The sequence below is a fragment of the Peromyscus maniculatus genome, chromosome 1, assembly GCF_049852395.1.
Source record: "Peromyscus maniculatus bairdii isolate BWxNUB_F1_BW_parent chromosome 1, HU_Pman_BW_mat_3.1, whole genome shotgun sequence".
NCBI classification, from domain to species: Eukaryota; Metazoa; Chordata; class Mammalia; order Rodentia; family Cricetidae; genus Peromyscus; species Peromyscus maniculatus.
Genome location: NC_134852.1, coordinates 108,230,229 through 108,248,568, shown reverse-complemented (window position 1 = coordinate 108,248,568; position 18,340 = coordinate 108,230,229). Strand labels below are relative to the sequence as shown.

At 43.3% G+C, this 18,340-nt stretch overlaps 2 protein-coding genes across 10 annotated transcripts in view; one reads left to right on the top strand and one right to left on the bottom strand.

Moving 5' to 3' along the window:
• Rsf1 (remodeling and spacing factor 1) overlaps positions 1-3,018 on the bottom strand; it is a 126,854-nt gene extending 123,836 nt beyond the window's left edge. Inside the window, exon 1 of the mRNA XM_042280239.2 lies at positions 2,486-3,018. Coding sequence (XP_042136173.2) covers positions 2,486-2,675 — 190 coding nt within the window. The 5' untranslated portion in view covers positions 2,676-3,018. The remainder of the gene's footprint in view (positions 1-2,485) is intronic.
• A 77-nt stretch (positions 3,019-3,095) lies between these two features.
• Aamdc (adipogenesis associated Mth938 domain containing) overlaps positions 3,096-18,340 on the top strand; it is a 32,561-nt gene continuing 17,316 nt past the window's right edge. The window contains exons 1-2 of one of the 9 annotated variants that reach the window (XM_042280252.2): positions 3,096-3,205; positions 12,112-12,214. Coding sequence is in view for 5 of the 9 variants with exons in the window: in XM_042280255.2 (XP_042136189.2) it covers positions 5,081-5,131 (51 nt within the window). In the remaining 4 variants the exon portion in view is untranslated. Of the gene's footprint in view, positions 3,324-5,058; positions 5,132-6,685; positions 6,877-11,023; positions 11,270-12,111; positions 12,215-18,340 lie in introns of those variants that run through there. The other 8 variants (XM_042280247.2, XM_042280255.2, XM_076547607.1 and 5 more) reach the window with 8 other exon arrangements.

Genomic DNA, 18,340 nt, shown 5'->3' with positions numbered 1-18,340 from the left:
CATTGCTCAACACAAAACCCTAGTCTTTCAACTCTTTCTACCATACCAAATTCTTTCCCAAAAAGACTGAGTCAATCTTATTAGCTAAACTATTGTAAGTTGCCTGAGACATCATCAAAGTTCTGAAAATCTTTTTCCTCACAGTAAAAACTTCCACCTTCAGAGAGACTTTTCATTTGTCACACGTCTTGAACTGTGTGACATTAATTAACAATTATTCTTAGATTCCCATGACAGAATCTATTATTATCAGTACTCTTACCAACTATATCAATGGTAATGCTGCGGCTGAGTTAAATGACTCTTAGTCCAAGTTCTTACCCATTTTTATTTAGTTGACACCCCAAAGCTCAACGCTAGATATAACAAATGGTCCCTAATAATTTTCTTCTCCCAGTACTAATACAAAGTAAGCACACTGATCCAAATTTAAGGGAATGCAAGCTTATTTGGTATTCAAACTGCAATGGCACTCCAAAAAACCAGTGCCTGCCTCTTAAATCAGTACAAATAAATTCTGAAAACAACTTACCATCAATTTCCCCTAAAATTCTCACATTTCTCTCTGACAAATAAATTACTATTATTTCTAAAGTATCCTAAAATTAAGGTATCCTACTTCACAGTGACTATTTCCTTTAAAAAAAAAATAAACGTAAACATAATAACGAAATTAATACACTGGAAGTTTAATGTTTAAAGAAATTCTACACAAAGTCTTAATATAAAGTAATTTAACCACCTTCCAATTTCATAGTTTTAAAAAAATTAGCCTTTTATGAGCCAGAGAGTCTAAAAATTGCGAACCGGTAAAAAAAAAAAAAAAAAAAAAGACGTAGAATCGGGCATGGTGTCTAATGCCTTAATCCTAGCACATGGGAGGCAGAGGCAGGAAGATTTTTAAGAGTTCCAGGCTAGCAGACAAAGCAACAGTCTCAATAGAGAAGATGAGAGAGACTAAGAATGCTGTACTAGTAACTGCCTTAGGACTCATCTTTGATAACATTGTATATCACACATTTTCACTACTGGTTACTTTGAAGAACTTCACACTTGGGTCTTTTCCTAGCTATGTAAATACATCGTATCGGGAACTGCACTTCCACAGAGAACAGAAAATCGACTCCGCTTTCTTAGAAAGGTCACAACTATCATGTCTTGTACAATACCAAGTCCACCCTGGTCATCTACGCGCAGATCAAACGAAAAAGAAGAGAGGGAAAAAGACCTATTTGGGAAACGTTTCTTCTTCTGCCAAGGGCTGTACCCAGACAAAGGCAATGTTCGGAGTACACAAATAAGCTTTCTCTAAGGGAAATAAAGTGCCAGAAAAGGAGCGGCACGGCTCAGGATTAACAGGGGAAGAGTGTTAGCGCTCAGTGTGTGAGGGTTGCAAGCCGCAGGCACAGCGCTGAGATGCTCCAGCAAAAGAACCAGCAGCAGGAAGTTTCAATGGGGCCGGGCAGAGCATGCGCCCTGCACCCGCGCGGTGGCCTTATGTGGAAGGAGCACCACTTGCGAACACCAATAATAGACCAGCGGCACCAGAGAGAGAAACATGAGCAACAAGCACCTTCTTCAACTGTTTCCCCTGCCGTCTGAGCCCCTCCTCCAGCCTACAGACCAACCACCCCACCCCACCCCAGCCTGCAAATGGAAGAGTGACTTCTTCCCCTAAGCCCTGTTGCCGAGATAGGGGGAAGGGAGAGAGAAAAGTGGGGAGATGCTTTTCTATTATTTTGGGGGAGGTGGCGAGGAGGAAAACTATGGAGGAGGAGAAATTAACCCTCTCCTCCCCAGAGTAGAGAAGCTGAACCGACTTCATTTCCCCTCCCTATGCGAGAATGGGGGAGGGGGGGAAGCCCCCTCCCTGGGCGGAGGAGCAAGATCTCCCTAAGGGGGAGGAAGGAGTTTGGGGGGTTAGACCAGCCCTCGAGGGAACGGGAAGAGGGCAGGAGCCGACTCTCTCGGGGGAGTTCCCACCGCAGAGAGAAAGAGAGTGGAGTGTCCGCCGGCCCCCGCCCACTCAGGTGGAGTGAGCAGAGGGGGCGCCGGGAGAAGATGGGCCCAGCCTCCCCGGAGACGGTGGGGAGGATTGGTGGGAGGAGGGGAGGAGAAAAGCGCAAGGCTGGCCGGAACCTGCTCTCCCCTTCCCCCGCCACCTAAAGGGATAAGAACTGGGGGGCCAACCCCGGCGCGGGGGACCCGGCTCCAGGGCGCCTGCCCGGCACAATGCCCCCTCCCGGGCCCCGGCCCACACCCGGCCTGCGACGCCCCCACCTCCGTCCCCGCGGGGCACGGTGGCCCTAAGGGGCCTCCGCCCCGCCTCCCCAGCACTCAGGAACCCCCCCGGGCTAAGCTGAGTCGAGACCCCACGGAGCCCAGTCCCCGGAGGGGGGGGACGGCTGCAGAGCCCCAGGATATCTATGGAGAGGCAGAGCGCGCCAGGGCCGCTTCCCGCCGGGCGTTCGGGCCGATCGCTTACCTTCTCCGTTGCCGATGTCCGGCGGCGGCGCCTGCAGCACCCGCTCCAGCTCTGGGAACGGCAACTCGGGCAGGTCCAGCAGCGGCCCGTAGCGTTCCAAGAAGGAGCAGACTACGGCGAAGTTGGGGCACGAACCCGGGCAGCCCGGGGGAGCCATCGCCGCTGCCGCCGCCGCCGCCGCCGTCGCCATTTTGAACTGGAGGATGGAGGAGGAGGGGATGGGGGGGCGGGAGGAGTTGGGGGGGCCGAGGAATGGCAGGGCAGCCTTACGGACGACAGGAGGCGCTCTCGAGTGGACGCCCCTGCGGATGCGAGCCGCTCCGGCAGGCCAGGCGCCGCGATCCCACAATACCACGCCGGCCCCGGAGCAGTCGAGAACTGAGTTAGATCGGGGGCAGAGAGGCGCTCTGGGCCCTTCACTTTCCGCCCTCTTCCCGTCCCCTTCCCTCTTCGACTTCTCCCCTCCGACTTCTCCCCTCCCACTTCGGGGCTGCCACTGCCTCGTGTGACAGGGGGAATGAAAACAAGGGAAGCGGGGCGGAGAGGCGGGCTGCGAGCCCGGGGGCGGGACTGTCTGAGGACGGGAGCCAATGGGCAGGGAGGGGCGGGGCTTTCGGGTGCCGGCTGGCCGAAGGCTAGTTCCAGGCCTTGGGAGCGGAGCGGCAGGGAGAGGTAAAGCGCGGAGCTGATCGGGGGAGCAGCCGGGATCAGAAGCGCTGCGTGAGTTTTCCGCGGGACCCGGGGACGGAGCCGACCCGGAGAAGGAGGGAGAGGTTGAACCGAGACACTAAGACGCAGACAAAGAGAATGGCGGGTGGGAATGCGACTGTGCGGAGAGGTTAGGAAATGGGGGGAAAAGGTGCGCTGTGGCTTGGCGCGGGACCGTGGAGAAAAGTCTCTCAGAAAGTTTGCTGAGGGCTGTTGCCCTCTGCCGAATGTTGTATGGCAATACTTGTCCTAGGGAGACGCTACGCAGGTCTCCTCACCCCAGATAGGGCTCCCACAGACAGACCAAAGTACAGATAGCACCAGAGTCCAACTTGGTGAACCAGTGAGTTTTATTTGTACATGAGTGTGGGAGAGGGTGGACTTACAGGAGCAGAAATGACTTAGAGACCCCAGCATCACCAAGGCCCACCCAGCATGGGTGACAGCTCACAAAGCTGGGAACCTGGAACACACTGCACAGTCTGCAGGCGGCTCAACAGGTTGGAGAGTGTCATTTCCAAGAGACTCTGGTCTGAACCTCTTCCCGGCAGCTTGGCTGGTTTCCGCTTCTTCCAGGCAGCTGGTCTGATCTCAGAGTCTTCTTTACAGCTCAGATTCCTTTTGCTGCTCAGCTTCCTTTTGTCTGAGGGCTCTCTCAGCTTTTATTGCTTACTCTGGCAGGGAGGGACCTAATCAATCTGCTCAGTTTCAGGGACTTCCTGAAGCTATTTTGAGTTGTTTTACTTTCCTGTTTTAAAGAGCGTCCTTGCCTAGTGGAAACTCTTCCACAACCCTGAAGCACAAGAATCTCAGCAGAGTCCCAGGGCTCTGCCGGGGGAGGCAGGGAGGCGGGGGAGATCACTAATAAGGAATCCTCACCCACCAACCCACCCCCACCCCCGCGCCCCCTGCTGGGTGACAGAATCTGAGAAACCAGGCTCTACTGCAGGAGGAAGATGCGAAGACTCTGAGCTCAGCTCAGTCTGAGGTGATCTAGGTGAGGTGAGCTGGGACTCCACTTAGAGGACTGGGAGATGGAGGAACGGCAGTAAGTTTGCTAGGAAACAGAGTTCCACTCCATTGAGGAGTAAGATGTGACATTCTCCCAGAAAGAATCCCAGAGTAGGTAAAAGGCAACGACAATGTAAAATAGAACGTGCTGCTGGGGAAACAGTGTTCTGTATGCTAGGAGCTGGAATTTGGAGTTGAGCCAAACCTGAGTCCTACCCATAAATACTTTATAACCTTCTAAAGTTTCATCATTACTTTGAACTTCGGTAAAGTGAGGTGATAGTATCTACAGCATGAATAATTCCCAATAAAGTGGATAGTGTAATTCCCTGCCACATTGTATGTTCTTTAAAATATTCGTTCTTGTCTTGGCAGGTGGCGCACTCATTCCTTTAATCCCAGCAGACAGGGCGCAGAAACAGGAGGAGCTCTGAGTTCAGGCCACATAGGGCTACATAGTGAGGCTCTTGTTTCAAATAAATAAACCTCTCTTGTTATCAAAAAAAAAAGATGGCCGGGCGGTGGTGGCGCACGCCTTTAATCCCAGCACTCAGGAGGCAGAGCCAGGTGGATCTCTGTGAGTTCGAGACCAGCCTGGTCTACCAAGTGAGTTCCAGGAGAGGCACAAAGCTACACAGAGAAACCCTGTCTCGAAAAAAAAAAAAAAAAAGATGTTCCTATAATTCAGATTGAATCAGCTATATTTAGCCTATAATTTATTACTTTAAGCCAAAATTTTAAGCGTATGTTTAAAAGTTATATAATATCTACTTCCTAAAACTAATATAAAGCAACATATATTCTGAATCATATAAAATGAGAAAATGTGTGACTAAAGAAAGATTTTTTTGAAGGGCAGATAATTATGCCAGGAACATGGAAAATGGCTTCACAGATAAACATTGGATTTTGTTATGCATTTCCAAGGTAAAAAGAGGGAAAATCGTAAAAGTCTATCATTTTCATTATCAAAGAAACTCATTTTTCAAGAAAAAAAATTTCATACAGAAAGTTATTACCTAGAATAATGATTCTTTTAAAATATTTTCTGTGTGTGCAGACATTTGTGCTACTTGCCTGCAGGTCAGGAAAAAACCTTGTGGAGTCACTCTTCGCCTTCCACCATTTATGTGTGCTCCAGGGATTAAACTCAAGTAGCCAGGCTCACTCTTCGAGCACCTTTAGCTACGGACCATCTTACTGGTCATGTATATGCCTGTGTGTCTGCCTGAGTTTATGTGCATTGCATGTTTACAGGTGCCCTTGGAGGCAAGAAGGCATCAGTCCACTAAAATTACAAATGTGGGTGCTGGGAACTGGACCCCAGGTCATCTACAAGAGCAATAAGCACTAACTGCTGAGCCATCTCTCTAGGTCCTAGAATAATGTTTTTTTTTTTAATCTAATTATTTTTAGACAGGGGCCTATGTATTTCATTCTGGCCTCCAACTTTCTATGTAGCCAAGGATGGCCTTGAACTTCTGATCCTCCTGCCTAAACCTTCCAAGTATTAATAATACTGGTGTGTGCCAACATATTCAGTTTGTTTATATTTTAAGTGTGTATGTCTGTGTGTCTGTGTATAATCCAGAAGAGGGCATTGGATCCTCCTGCCACTAAATATGAGTGGCACACTTAACAACTGGGCCATCTCTTGTAGTCAGATTTCCTTTGGGCCACCAACTCACACATAACAGCATGGAGACTTATTATTAGTTATCAAAGCTCAGCCTTAGCTTAGGCTTGTCCTACTGGCTCTTATAACTTAACCCATTTTTTTTTTCTTCGAGACAGGGTTTCTCTGTGTAGCTTTGTGCCTTTCCTGGATCTTGCTCTGTAGACCAGGCTGGCCTCTAACTCACAAAGATCCGCCTGCCTCTGCCTTCCGAGTGCTGGGATTAAAGGCCTGTGCCACCACCACCTGGTATCTTAACCCATATTTTTATTAATCAATGTTATACCACATGGCTTTTACCTCTCTCCAATTTTGTGTGTCCAACTTGTACTGCATTTTGATGGCATCTCCTGCATGCCTAGATTTCTCCTTCTTCCTTTCTCTCCCCAGAAATCCTGCCTATACTTCTGCCTAGCTATTGGCCGTTCAGCTTTTTTACTACACCAAATACATCACAGCAAATACATCTTCACACAGTATACAAATATCCCACAACATTTCCCCCTTTTTGTCTAAATAAAAAGGAAAGGTTTTAACTCTAACATAGTAAAACTGTATATAATAAGAACAATTATCAGGTAAGATTTACAATCACAATGTCCAGTCCATTTGTATTTGGCAAATTTGGAGAACATACTGCATTATCTATCCTATCTTAGTCCAAAGTTTTATACCCAAACCAGTTTTTATCATAATTTATAATACCATCCTAAAAATATTTTTTTAGACCTTAAAACATCTTTTTAGATAAACAACTCAAGCTTTTATGTTTCTCAACATTATAAACTTTACATCTCTTGTGTAAGTTTCTTTTCAGAATTTGGAAACAAGGAAAACTGTAACTATAACTATCTCACCTTCAACTCCATCAGAGACCTGCGAAGGATAATTCTATTACCTGAGTAAACAGAAAGTGCAAAGCAGACAACTTCCAAAGCTATAGAAATGACAGAAACAGCTGGCTGCCGGGATAATCACCTAAGATTCCTCTGCAATGGTGAGGCATCCATCTTTGGCCTATAGGCCTAGAATATTGAACAGACTTTTCTGTGAAGCAGGAATTTTGAAGGACTATCCTACCTCATGTTAGCAAAGTTTGGCAGTTGCTTTCTTTTGTATCCTGATTATCCAGTTTATACAGCATACTGTCAGCTGTTGAGGAAAGGACAGTTTCTTGCTCAAATGGCTACCTTTGCCACATTGAAAGCAAACTCCATATGAAGGTTCTTTGATGCCCATTATTTTTTTTTTTGAAGTAGATTGGTACTGCCAGGAGCAGTCATGTCTCATGAAAAGCCTTATGTTATTAAAACATTTTAAATTCCATATTCTGTAGGTCTTTGAAGTATTTAAAGACTATTTAAAATATATTTCTGTTTGACCTTGAAAACATACCTAATATGACTATAAATTTGATTGTTATAGATGACTAACTATTGACCTGTCTTTTTTTTTTATTATCCTAAATAGCTTTCAAGGACTAAAACTTTATATTAAATTTTTAAATGATCTGCATAAGTTCAATACAGTAAACAAGAAATAGAAACATAATATAGTATAAGAAAAATAAGACTAAGCCGGGCGGTGGTGGCGCACGCCTTTAATCCCAGCACTCGGGAGGCAGAGCCAGGCGGATCTCTGTGAGTTCGAGGCCAGCCTGGGCTACCAAGTGAGTCCCAGGAAAGGTGCAAAGCTACACAGAGAAACCCTGTCTCGAAAAAACCAAAAAAAAAAAAAAAAAAGAAAAAGAAAAATAAGACTAAAAACAATATATAAAAATCCATATCAATGTAAAATATTTGAGACTAGTAGTTATTTTTTTAGTTCAAAAGTAGACTCAACAATCCATTCTTTTATCCCATCATTTCTATACTATATACCCCCTTTTTACCTTCAGAAATAGATCCCTGAATCTAATCTTTGTTCAGCTTTTTTCCTGACATGACCAATAACAACTTGTAACCAACCACACTAAATGATGACAAACATTGATAACCCACGAAATGACCAAAAACTACCTACTCCATCTCTTGGGAATGTTGGTATCATGTTCTCTAGACTGCTTCCTGTTGTCTGGGGACAACGGCATCTTTAGGGGACCTTGAGAAAATGGGGACAATGGTCAAGTCATGAGAGAGCTAGCTGTATTATTTTTTGTTTAGTCTCTGTGTGATGGGAAAGTGTAGAGCTTATCTGAGGACTTGTCTGGATAGTCTGTGAGGCTGACCATCTCGGCTAGCAGCTTTGAAGTTGTTCTGGATGGAGAATTTTGAGGAAATTGCAACAGAGGCATTTTGAGAGGCTGGATCACTTGAGCTACGTGTTTGGTCTTTTTTTTTCTTTCTAAAAACACAAACTTTTAAAGGTAACATGTATTTGCATTAACACAAGTATGGAATATGCACTGTGCACAAGTCAATTAAAGATGATATTTTGTTCTATGTTTGAGCAGGTAAAAGGCATCTGTTAACTTTATAGGTTTGTTTGGACTGTATAACCAAACCTCTGTCAATGCTATATGAAAGGATGGCATGTAATAAAAAGTCATGAGGACTCTGCGACCAACAAGATTTATCATGTTTCATCCAGTCCCAGAGCTGTTCCCACAGTAGAGGGATGTGTCACCTGTCCTGTAGTCTCTCTTGGTTTCTTTTATTATGTCTGTAGCCAAGATTTTCAGGAGGTCTCCCCTAATCAAATTTGATCTTTATTAATTTTGAAGAGAACCATAACTTTTTGTTTCCTATGGAAACAAAAGCATAACCTCTCCCCCAATGCAACATATTTTTGACTTCCATTTAGAAAGTTAAGATAGTCTCTTTTTTTAAAGATTTGTTTATTTGTTATTATATAGAGAGTGTTCTGCCTCCATATATACCTGCAGACCAGAAGAGGGCACTTGATTATAGATGGTTGTGAGCTACCATATGGTTGCTGGGAATTGAACTCAGGACCTCTGGAAGATCAGCCAGTGCTCTTAACCTCTGAGCCGTCTCTCCAGACCATTAACATATTCTTTAAAATATATAGGTTGAGTTAATTTAGCAATTTCCATAATCAAATGTCTCTCGTCAGCTATTTTTTTTGTATATTAACATTTAAAAAATTCAAAGTCAACAAAGCACCATACAGGATCCAGATGCCCTGTGAATTTCCCATCTTTATGTGGCTTTTTCCTTTTGTATTACTTTACTCTCTCTTTAAAGACTTTATTATTTTAACACTATTTATTTTTCTATGACTGTGTATACCCATTTTTTTTCTTTCTTTAGCAGCTAAGCACATTTTTAAGCATATTATATCTGTTCAGAGGTTTTCTTGGTCTTGATCTGACTTTCTGTGCTTCTGCAGTCTTCTCTGACCAGCGTGAGGCAAATCTTAACTTGTTAGGCCCTCCATGGCACGGCTAGCTTGTGGTGCTGGTGGCAGGCTCTGACCTCCTTCATTCCATGACAGCCTAGCCTTCATGCTGCCAGGTACTGGCAGGAGCCAGGTTTACTGCCTCAGCTCTTGGAATCTGCTGAGTCCAAGCCTCATGCATATTTACCTAGCAGGCTGCTCAAGTGCTCCACTGCACAGCAGGGCCTCTTAAAAGACCCGTTGCCTCTGTATACCGAACCTATCTGTGATACTATTGTCACCACGTTGGGTGCCATATTAATTGGACTTTCCTTTGGGCTGCCAACTCACAAATAATAAAACAGAAACGTATTACTAATTATGAAAGCTTGGCCCTTAGCTTAGGTGTTGTGGATGATTGATTGATAAATAAAACACTGATTGGCAAGTAGCCAGGCAGAAAGTATAGGCAGGACTAACAGAGAGGAGAATTGAGAGAGCAGGAAGGCAGAGAGGGAGACACTGGCAGCCGCCAGGACAAGGAAGATGTAAGGTACCAGTAAGCCACGGGCCATGTGACAAAGTATAGGTTAATAGAAATGGATTGAATATAAGAGCAAGAGCTAGACAATGGTAGGCCTGAACTAATGGCCAAGCAGTTTAAATAATATAAGTGTCTGTATGTTTATTTTATAAGTGGGCTAAGGGACTGCCGGGGCTTGACGGGAACCAGAGAGAAAAACTCTAGCTACACTTAGGCCTGTTGCACTAGCTCTTATAACTTAAATTAACCCATATTTATATTAATCTATGTTCTACCATGTAGCTTTTACCTCTCTCCTATTTTGTGTGTCTGATTCCTTCCATGTCTCAGTGGAGTCTCCTGTGCACCTGGATTTCTCCTTTTCTTCCTTTCTCTCCCTGGAAATCCCTCCTATACCTCCTGCCTAACTATCAGCCCTTTCAGCATTTTCTTTCTGTTTGTTTGTTTGTTTGTTTTCCACTTTTCGAGACAGGGTTTCTCTGTGTAGTTTTGGTGCCTGTCCTGGATCTTGCTCTATAGACCAGACTGGCCTTGAACTCACAGAGATCCACCTGGCTCTGCCTCCCAAGTGTTGGGATTAAAGGCGTGCGCCGCCCGGCTCCTTTCAGCATTTTGTTACACCAATCACAGCAAATAGATCTTCACACAAAGTACAAATATCTCACAACAATCTCTTCAGCCCCTGAGATAATGATTCTTAATCTGATATACAAATCCTCAAATCAAGAAAATATTTTGAGTCAGGCATGGTGGTGCACACCTGTAATCCCAGCACTTGGGAGGCAAAGGCAGGTGGATCTTTGTGAGTTTATGGCCAGCCTGGTCTACATAGTGAATTCTAGGACAACCAGAGGTATGTCAAAAGATCTTGTCTCAAAAAAAAAGGCGGGGGTGGGGGGTGGGGGGGTGGGGGGGGTGGGCAGAAGCCAGGTGGTGGTAGCGCATGCCTTAAATCTTAGCACCTGGGAGGCAGAGGAAGGCAAATCTCTGAGTTCAAAGCCAGCCTAGTCTACAGAGCAAGTTCCAGGACAGCAATGGCTACACAGAGAAACCCTGTCTTGAAAAAAAGAGAGCGAGAGAAATTATAAACAACAATATGCTTAATGCTACTACTGAAAATTATTTAAATGGTTCTCTTTATGTTATGCATGCTTTACTACAATAAGGTTTTCTGGGTTTTTGTTTGTTTGTTTGAAGTCTTCAAGAAAACATGGTTGTGACAGGAGGTGGTGGCACAGGCCTTTCTTTCATCCTAGCACCAGAAGGCAGAAGCAGGCAGGTGTCTGAGTTTCAGGCCAGCCAGGACTACGCAGTGAAACTATCTCCATAGGAGAAAAGGGAGTACAGCTGAAGTTGGCTTGAAGCTAAGAATGCTCTTCCCAAAGGACCTCGCTGAGATTCCAGGACCCAGGTTTGGCTCTCAGCACCTGTATCTAGCAGCTCACAACCACCTGCAGTTCTCAGGGATCGACGCCCTTTTCTGGCCTCTGAGAACATTTACATACAGGTAATGAGCTGTACATACACCCAGGCACACACAAATACTCATAAAACAATTAGTTATTAAAAGAGAATGTGGGGCTGGAGAGATGGCTTAGTGGTTAAGAGCACTGACTGCTCTTTCAGAGGACCTTGGTTCAATTCCCAGCACCCACATGGCAGCTCACAGCTGTCTATAACTCCAGTTTCTGAGACCCAACACCCATGGCAAAACACCAATGTACATGAAATAAAAAGAGAGAGAGAGAATGAGAATGTGGCTGTGTGGATTATTATGGGAAATGAAGTTTTAATAAGTGGGAAAATATGGACTTTAGGCAACCAATGAAGTTGGGAATATCAAACTAAGAAGTCTCAAACTGCAAAATGGGGGCATAAGGGTAGAGAAGGGGAGAACCTGGGGACCCAGCTGAAGAAAATCTGACCCAGAGGCCAGTGAGATGGGTCAGTGGTTAAAGACCTGATGCCGTGGATTTGATCCCTGGAGCCCACATGGTAGAAGAGAACTGACTCTTGCACGTGTTCACTGACCTCCACAAGCATGTTATGGCACACATGCATCCACACATACACAGAAAATAAAAAACGTTGACAGGAAATCTGACCCAGAATACATGTTTGTTTATCAACCATTTTCTTTTTTAAAAATTAAAAAAAAATTTACCATTTTCTAATAGCAACAAAAATCTAAAATCCTTTGTATAGTTGTTAATTTAACTAAAAGCCAAAATTATACCTTTGCGAAAGAATTTCTATGAAAAGGAACTTCAAAGGAAATAGGAAACTGTATTACATGTTATATAAACCTTATCAGGTTTCTATCTTGACTTTCAGCTGTTTGTTTTTCAGGCAGGCTACCGTGAATCCTGGCTTCTCTAACTGACTGTGGATGTGAGCGTATACGGGGCTCCTTGGGATCCTCCTCCCCACCTCCCAAGGGCTGGAGTTAGAGGTGTGTTCCACCATGCTGGGATCACAGGGTTCAGCCACCATGCCTTCAACTTTCAGTGTGTGTTTTGTTTTGTTTTTCGAAGCAGGGTTTCTCCCACAATAGTATTAACCATTACATTGCTTTTCTGGATTAAGACAAATTGTGTGTTACCAGTTTTTAATTTAATACCAGTTGCACCTCGTTAGCACTCAGCCCAGCACTAGAGAGATGGAGGCAGGAGGATCTTGAGTTTGAGGCCAGAGTGCGTATAGAATGAATTTCAGACCAGCCTGAGCTGCATGTCAAGCCCCTGTCCCATCTCAAAAAAGTGAAAATATAAATGTAAAAGCAAGTTTAATCTCATTTTGTTAATTTAAATAGCTGAGATTTATATATCAGAATGGGATGTAAGGATAAAATTGCAGCTATTATTAAACCTGTAATAAATTTATTGCTAAGCACTAACTTGCACTCAGTTGAGTTTTGCTTAAACTTTATATTAATGTTTATTAAAAACAGCAAAATATCTAACAGAAAGATTTGTAAATTATGATATATTCCTGAAGTAAACTACCACAAATACTGGAATATATTGTCAACAATGCTACAATGCGGATGAATGTCAAAAATATATTGAATGAAAGAAGACAAACACAAAATTCAATTCCAATCCAGGCAGAGGCTCATGCCTGTAATCCTGCAGCCCAAACTAGCTTTAAACTTACTATGGAACTGAGGGTCACTTGAGCTTATCCCCTGCCTCCACCTCAGAATTACTAAGGTTGCAAGTGTTTGCTATCATGCCCTCACCTTTTTAAAGATTTATTTAAATTTTTTTTTTTTTTTTTAGACAGGGTTTCTCTGTGTAGCTTTGGAGCCTTTCCTGGAACTCACTCTGTAGCCCAGGCTGGCCTCCAACTCACAGAGATCTGCCTGCCTCCCACGTGCTGGAATTAAAGGCTGTGCGCCACCAGCAGCAGCTTTATTTTGATTTTTAAATTATGTGTGTGTCCACATGGGTGGGCACCTGTGGGAGTGCCTGTAGAGCTCAGAGGCATCAGAGCCCCCTTGGAGCTAAAGTTATAGTTATAAGCCACCTGATTTGGTTGCTGGAAACCAAACTTGGGTCTCCTGCAAAAGTAGTATTTTTGTTTTTGTTTTTGTTTTTGTTTTGAGACAAGGTTTCTCTGTGTAACGGCGCTAGCTGTCCTGGAACTCACTTTGTAGACCAGACTGGCCTCAAAACTCACAGAGATCCACCTGCCTGTGCCTCCTGAATGCTGGAATCAAAGGTGTGTGCCACCACCACCCTTTTATGTACTCTTAACCACTGAGCCATTTCCCCAGCCCAAATATCAACCACTTTGTTTGTTTGTTTGTTTGTTTGTTTGTTTGTGACAGATCTCACTATCTCTCTGACTCTAGCTTGCCTGGAGCATACACAGCTCTGCCTGCTTCAGTCTCCAGAGTGCTAGTATTAAAGGCTTGCGTACCATGCTTAGTGATGCTATGCCCTTTTTTTTTTTTTTTTGGTTCTGGGTATCACTCTACCAACAGCTGTACTTCACACCCTTTATACCTTAATTTTTAAACATTTCTATTAGGTACTTAAGACCATGAATCATGTTATGCCATTTGGTGTGCTAAACAACAAAGACTGATATTCACTGGTGTGGACCACAAAGTTGCTAACACACTGCTTACATGTTAGTTGGAGAGGAGCCTGCCCTGAGCCTCCTCAGCGGACTTCTGCCCTCCGCCGTACTGTTGGCCCAGTGCCTTTCCAACAAATTCTAGCAATAGGATATTTAATGCAGACACAAAAGGAACTTATCCCAGCCCACCACTTCCATTTCTATGTAGTCTGTTGATCCTGTCTCATTCTTAAATATTTTTAATATACCACCAGCTGATAGCAGTAGTGTCAAACTGTGATTCGTGACTCATTGGTGTGTTTTTATAATCAATTTAGTGCATCAAGATCAAAATTATGCTAAAAATGAAAAAGAATTTTTTTCCCCTGAGACAGGGTTTCTCTGTGTAGTTTTGGAGCCTGTCCTGGAACTCACTGGTAGACCAGGCTGGCCTTGAACTCACAGAGATCCGCCTGGCCCTGCCTCCTAAGTCCAGAGATTAAAGGCGTGCGCCACCACTGCCCTGGCCCTGAAAAAGAATTTTTAAAAAGGGAAATAGCACAGTCAGTCTAAGGGTCTTGAAGTGATATAGTCTAGGGGCCTTGATTGGGTTCATTTTTTTTTCCTGCCAGTTAAGGAATTAAAAGGCAGGAAAGATCTGAAGTGCAACAGCTAACATGCAACAGAGAGATCTAAACACCACTGACAGAATCAGCAGTTGAGGAAAGACATGTATTGAGGGTGAGGAAACACAGACCTACAGCGGGCCCAGAGAGAAAAAAGATCCCTGTAAAGCAGAGGAAGGATTCAGGAAGCTGAAAACTGCGCTCTGTGTGGGTATGGAGGTGGGAGCCTCTGGGGAGCTGCCTCCCTAACTTAGAGTTGGTCAGTTTGAGGAAAGCTAGGATGGTTGATTGTCTCAGAACTGATGTGTGGATGTCCTGAGCAAGCCATGAACTTGTTGCGCCAGTCCATCAGCAGAGGGCCTGCAAGCCTTTGTTTTAAGCTGTTAGGCTTTTGTCCCAAGTCAAGAGGATGAGAAAGAAGCTGGCCATCTTGGAAGTTCGCCACCTTTATTACTTAGCAATGGCCCCTCTCCCTATCTGCCTGCCTGCCAGGGGGTCTAACTCCTAGTCTCTCAACAGGATCCCAAAATACTAAGCATAAGTATTATTTTGATGAACCAGCCTGCCTCCATTTTAGGCTTAAGGCCATCTCACAGTAAAGACAAACTAGGTGCATTCCTTTTCATGATTAAATCTCTGTTTCTCAAGGACTGGGCTCTGCCCCACCTGTAACCTTAGCTACAATGCTTCTGGACTGCCTGTTCCAGGAAAGGGCAATCATGTGTTTCAAAAGGTTTTTATGACCACTTGTTATTATGACTACCTTGCTTCAACCACTTTGCAGTTTTGTCTTGGTTTTAGGAGCTCCTTATAACTACCTCGAGCTTATGTTCTGCTCCTGTAGATCCTATTTTGCCCACCAAAATCACCAATTGGAAACCACCTACCCTGGAGCTATAAAACCTTGGCTTCCTCATGTCCAATGCTGACCTCTTGAATCCCACCTTAGGGGGAGGAAGCCTAGTACATGAATACAAGATTTATTTTATTGTTTTATAATCATTATCTTATTAATTAATGCAAAAAATTCACTTTAATTAATTGCTTGCTTTAATTAATTTGGCCATGATGACTTAGGTCAGTGGTATTTCTCCTCCCATCTTTGGGATTAACAATTTCACAGTAATTATATACACAGTAACTAATGGGATTTATCCCAAGCATACAGAATTTCTTTAACATGTAAAAATCATTCTCTATATTACATCATATTAACAGAAGAAAGAAAAAGGCCCATTCATTTCACTGGATGAAGAAAAAATTTTTGAGGAAAAAAATAAAACCTTTGGCAAGATTCAATCTTTTGTTGTTTTTTTGTTTTTTTTTTTTTTTTGTTTTTTTTTTTTTTTGGTTTTTCGAGACAGGGTTTCTCTGTGTAGCTTTGCGCCTTTCCTAACACTCACTTGGTAGTCCAGGCTGGCCTCGAACTCACAGAGATCCGCCTACCTCTGCCTCCCAAGTGCTGGGATTAAAGGCGTGCGCCACCACCGCCCGGCCAAGATTCAATCTTTTTTTGGTAGTAAAAATATTCAGCAAACTAGGAATAAAAATTAGGAACTTTTTCAACCTTATTGATAACAGTATCTATGAAAATCCCACATTTAATATATTAGGGGCTGGAGAGATGGCTCAGAGTTTAAGAGCACTGGCTGCTCTTCCAAAGGTTCTGAGTTCAATTCCCAGCAACCACATTGTGGCTCACAATGTAGATACAATGAGATATGGTGCCCTCTTCTGGCCTGTAGGCATACATACAGGCAGAACGCTGTATACATAATAAATAAATTAATATTAAAAAAAGAAATGCCACATTAATATATTAGTGGTGAACACTGATAACTTTCATCCAAAAATAAGGAACAAGACGGGCCTATACACTCAGTTATATCAATTGTATTAATACTGGAGAGGAGGTTCTAGCCAGGACAACTGTAAAAGGAAGAAAATGTAGTTAGCTTAGTGTGGGTAGAGGCGTGTGTGTGTGTGTGTGTGTGTGTGTGTGTGTGTGTGTGTGTATTTAACTCTATCTTAACTGAACTCAGGGCCTAAGGTTGCTCGGCAATCCTGACAACTTACGCTCTATCTTAAGTGGCATGGTCTTTTTTTTTTTTCAACATAATATTTTTATGGATTATTGGGGAATTTTGCATAATGTACCCTGATCACACTCACTTCCCAGTCTGCCCAGGACCACTCCCCACCCATGTGGCCTCCCTCCCTCCCAAAAAAAGAAGGGAAAAAACCACCAAGTCCAATTTGTGTTGATCATATACTCACTAGAGCATGGTCAAACTCCACATAAGAAAATTTTAAGGGAGCTAGAGAGCTAGCTCAGTGGTTAAGAGTACTGGCTGCTCTTCCAGAGGTCCTGAGTTCAATTCCCAGCAACCACATGGTGGCTCACAACCATCTGTAATGAGATCTGGTGCTCTCTTCTGGCCTGCAGGCATATATGCAAACAGAACATTGTATACATAATAAATAAATAAATCTTTAAAAAAATCTTAAGGAATAAAAAAAGTTTTAAATAAAACAATTAGAATTAACAAGTTTGTAGGATTCTAAATAAAATCTCAGAAATCAAGTACATTTTAATATATTAGCAAAGAACAATCAAATTTGAAATTAAGATAATTCTAACCAGGTAAGGTAGCTTTACCTATAATCCTAGCAACTCAGAAGGCATAGGCAATATAGCAAGATATCATGCTCCAAAAGGAAAAAGTCTTTACAATACCATCAAAAATAATAAAATAATCAAAAACTAAATAAAAATTTACTATTTACTTATTTTGGTTTCTCGAGACAGGGTTTCTCTGTGTAGCTCTAACTGTCCTGGAACTTGCTCTGTAGACCAGGCTGGCCTGGAATTCACAGAAATTGCCTGCTTCTGCCTCCTGAGTGCTGGGATTAAAGGCGTGCATTGCTGCTGTCTCCACCACCTGGCAGAAGGAAAAGTCTAGATCTAAGTCACAAGTGTAGAGTCCATTGGTGGGTTCTTTTTTTTTTCTTTTTCTTTTTCTTTTTTTTTTTTTTGTAATTTACACATAAAGTGTACGGGACCCGATACATTGTTTATTTTGTTTGTTGTTTTTTGTTTTTGTTTTTTGAATCAGGGTTTCTCTGTGTAATAGTCCTAGATGTCCTGGAACTCGATTTGTAGACCAAGCTGGCCTCGAACTCACAGAGATTCACCTCCCTCTGCCTCCTGAGCTCTGGGATTAAAGGCGTGTATTTTTTTTTAATGTGTGTGTGTGTGTGTGTGTGTGTGTGTGTGTGTGTGTGTGTGTGTGTGTGTGTGTGTGCATGCTTGTAGAGGTGAGATGAGAACTTGTGAGAGTCGGTTCTCTCTACTGTATGGATGATTCTGGAGATTGAACGTAGACCATCAGATGTGGCAATGATCACCTCTATCCACTAAGTCATCTTACAGGCTCCCATAGAACAATTTTATGGAGTCAGTTCTCTCTTAATGTTTTCACATGGATTCTGGGAATTGAACTCAAATCATCAGCTTTGTGCACCTGGCACTTTACTCACTGGGCCATCAGAGCCCTTCACTGATAGGCAGGAGCTGGATGAATAAATACATGAAGGTAAACAGAGTGGATAGGTAAATAATTTTTGGAGCTTCAAATTCACAGTTGTTATAGTTTCTCTCTAAGAGAAATTACTAAGTAAGATATTCAGGAAGAAACAATTTCATTCCCAACAAGAGACTAAATAAGTGAGATGGTTGAAGAATTAGAGGATGTGAAATTCCCACAAGAGAAGCATGTGCCAGGCTATGGTGGTTCACGTCTTTAATCACTCTAGGGAGGCAGAGACAGGCGGATCTCTGTGAGTTCAAGGCCAGCCAGGGCTCCACAGAGAAGCTCTCAAAACAA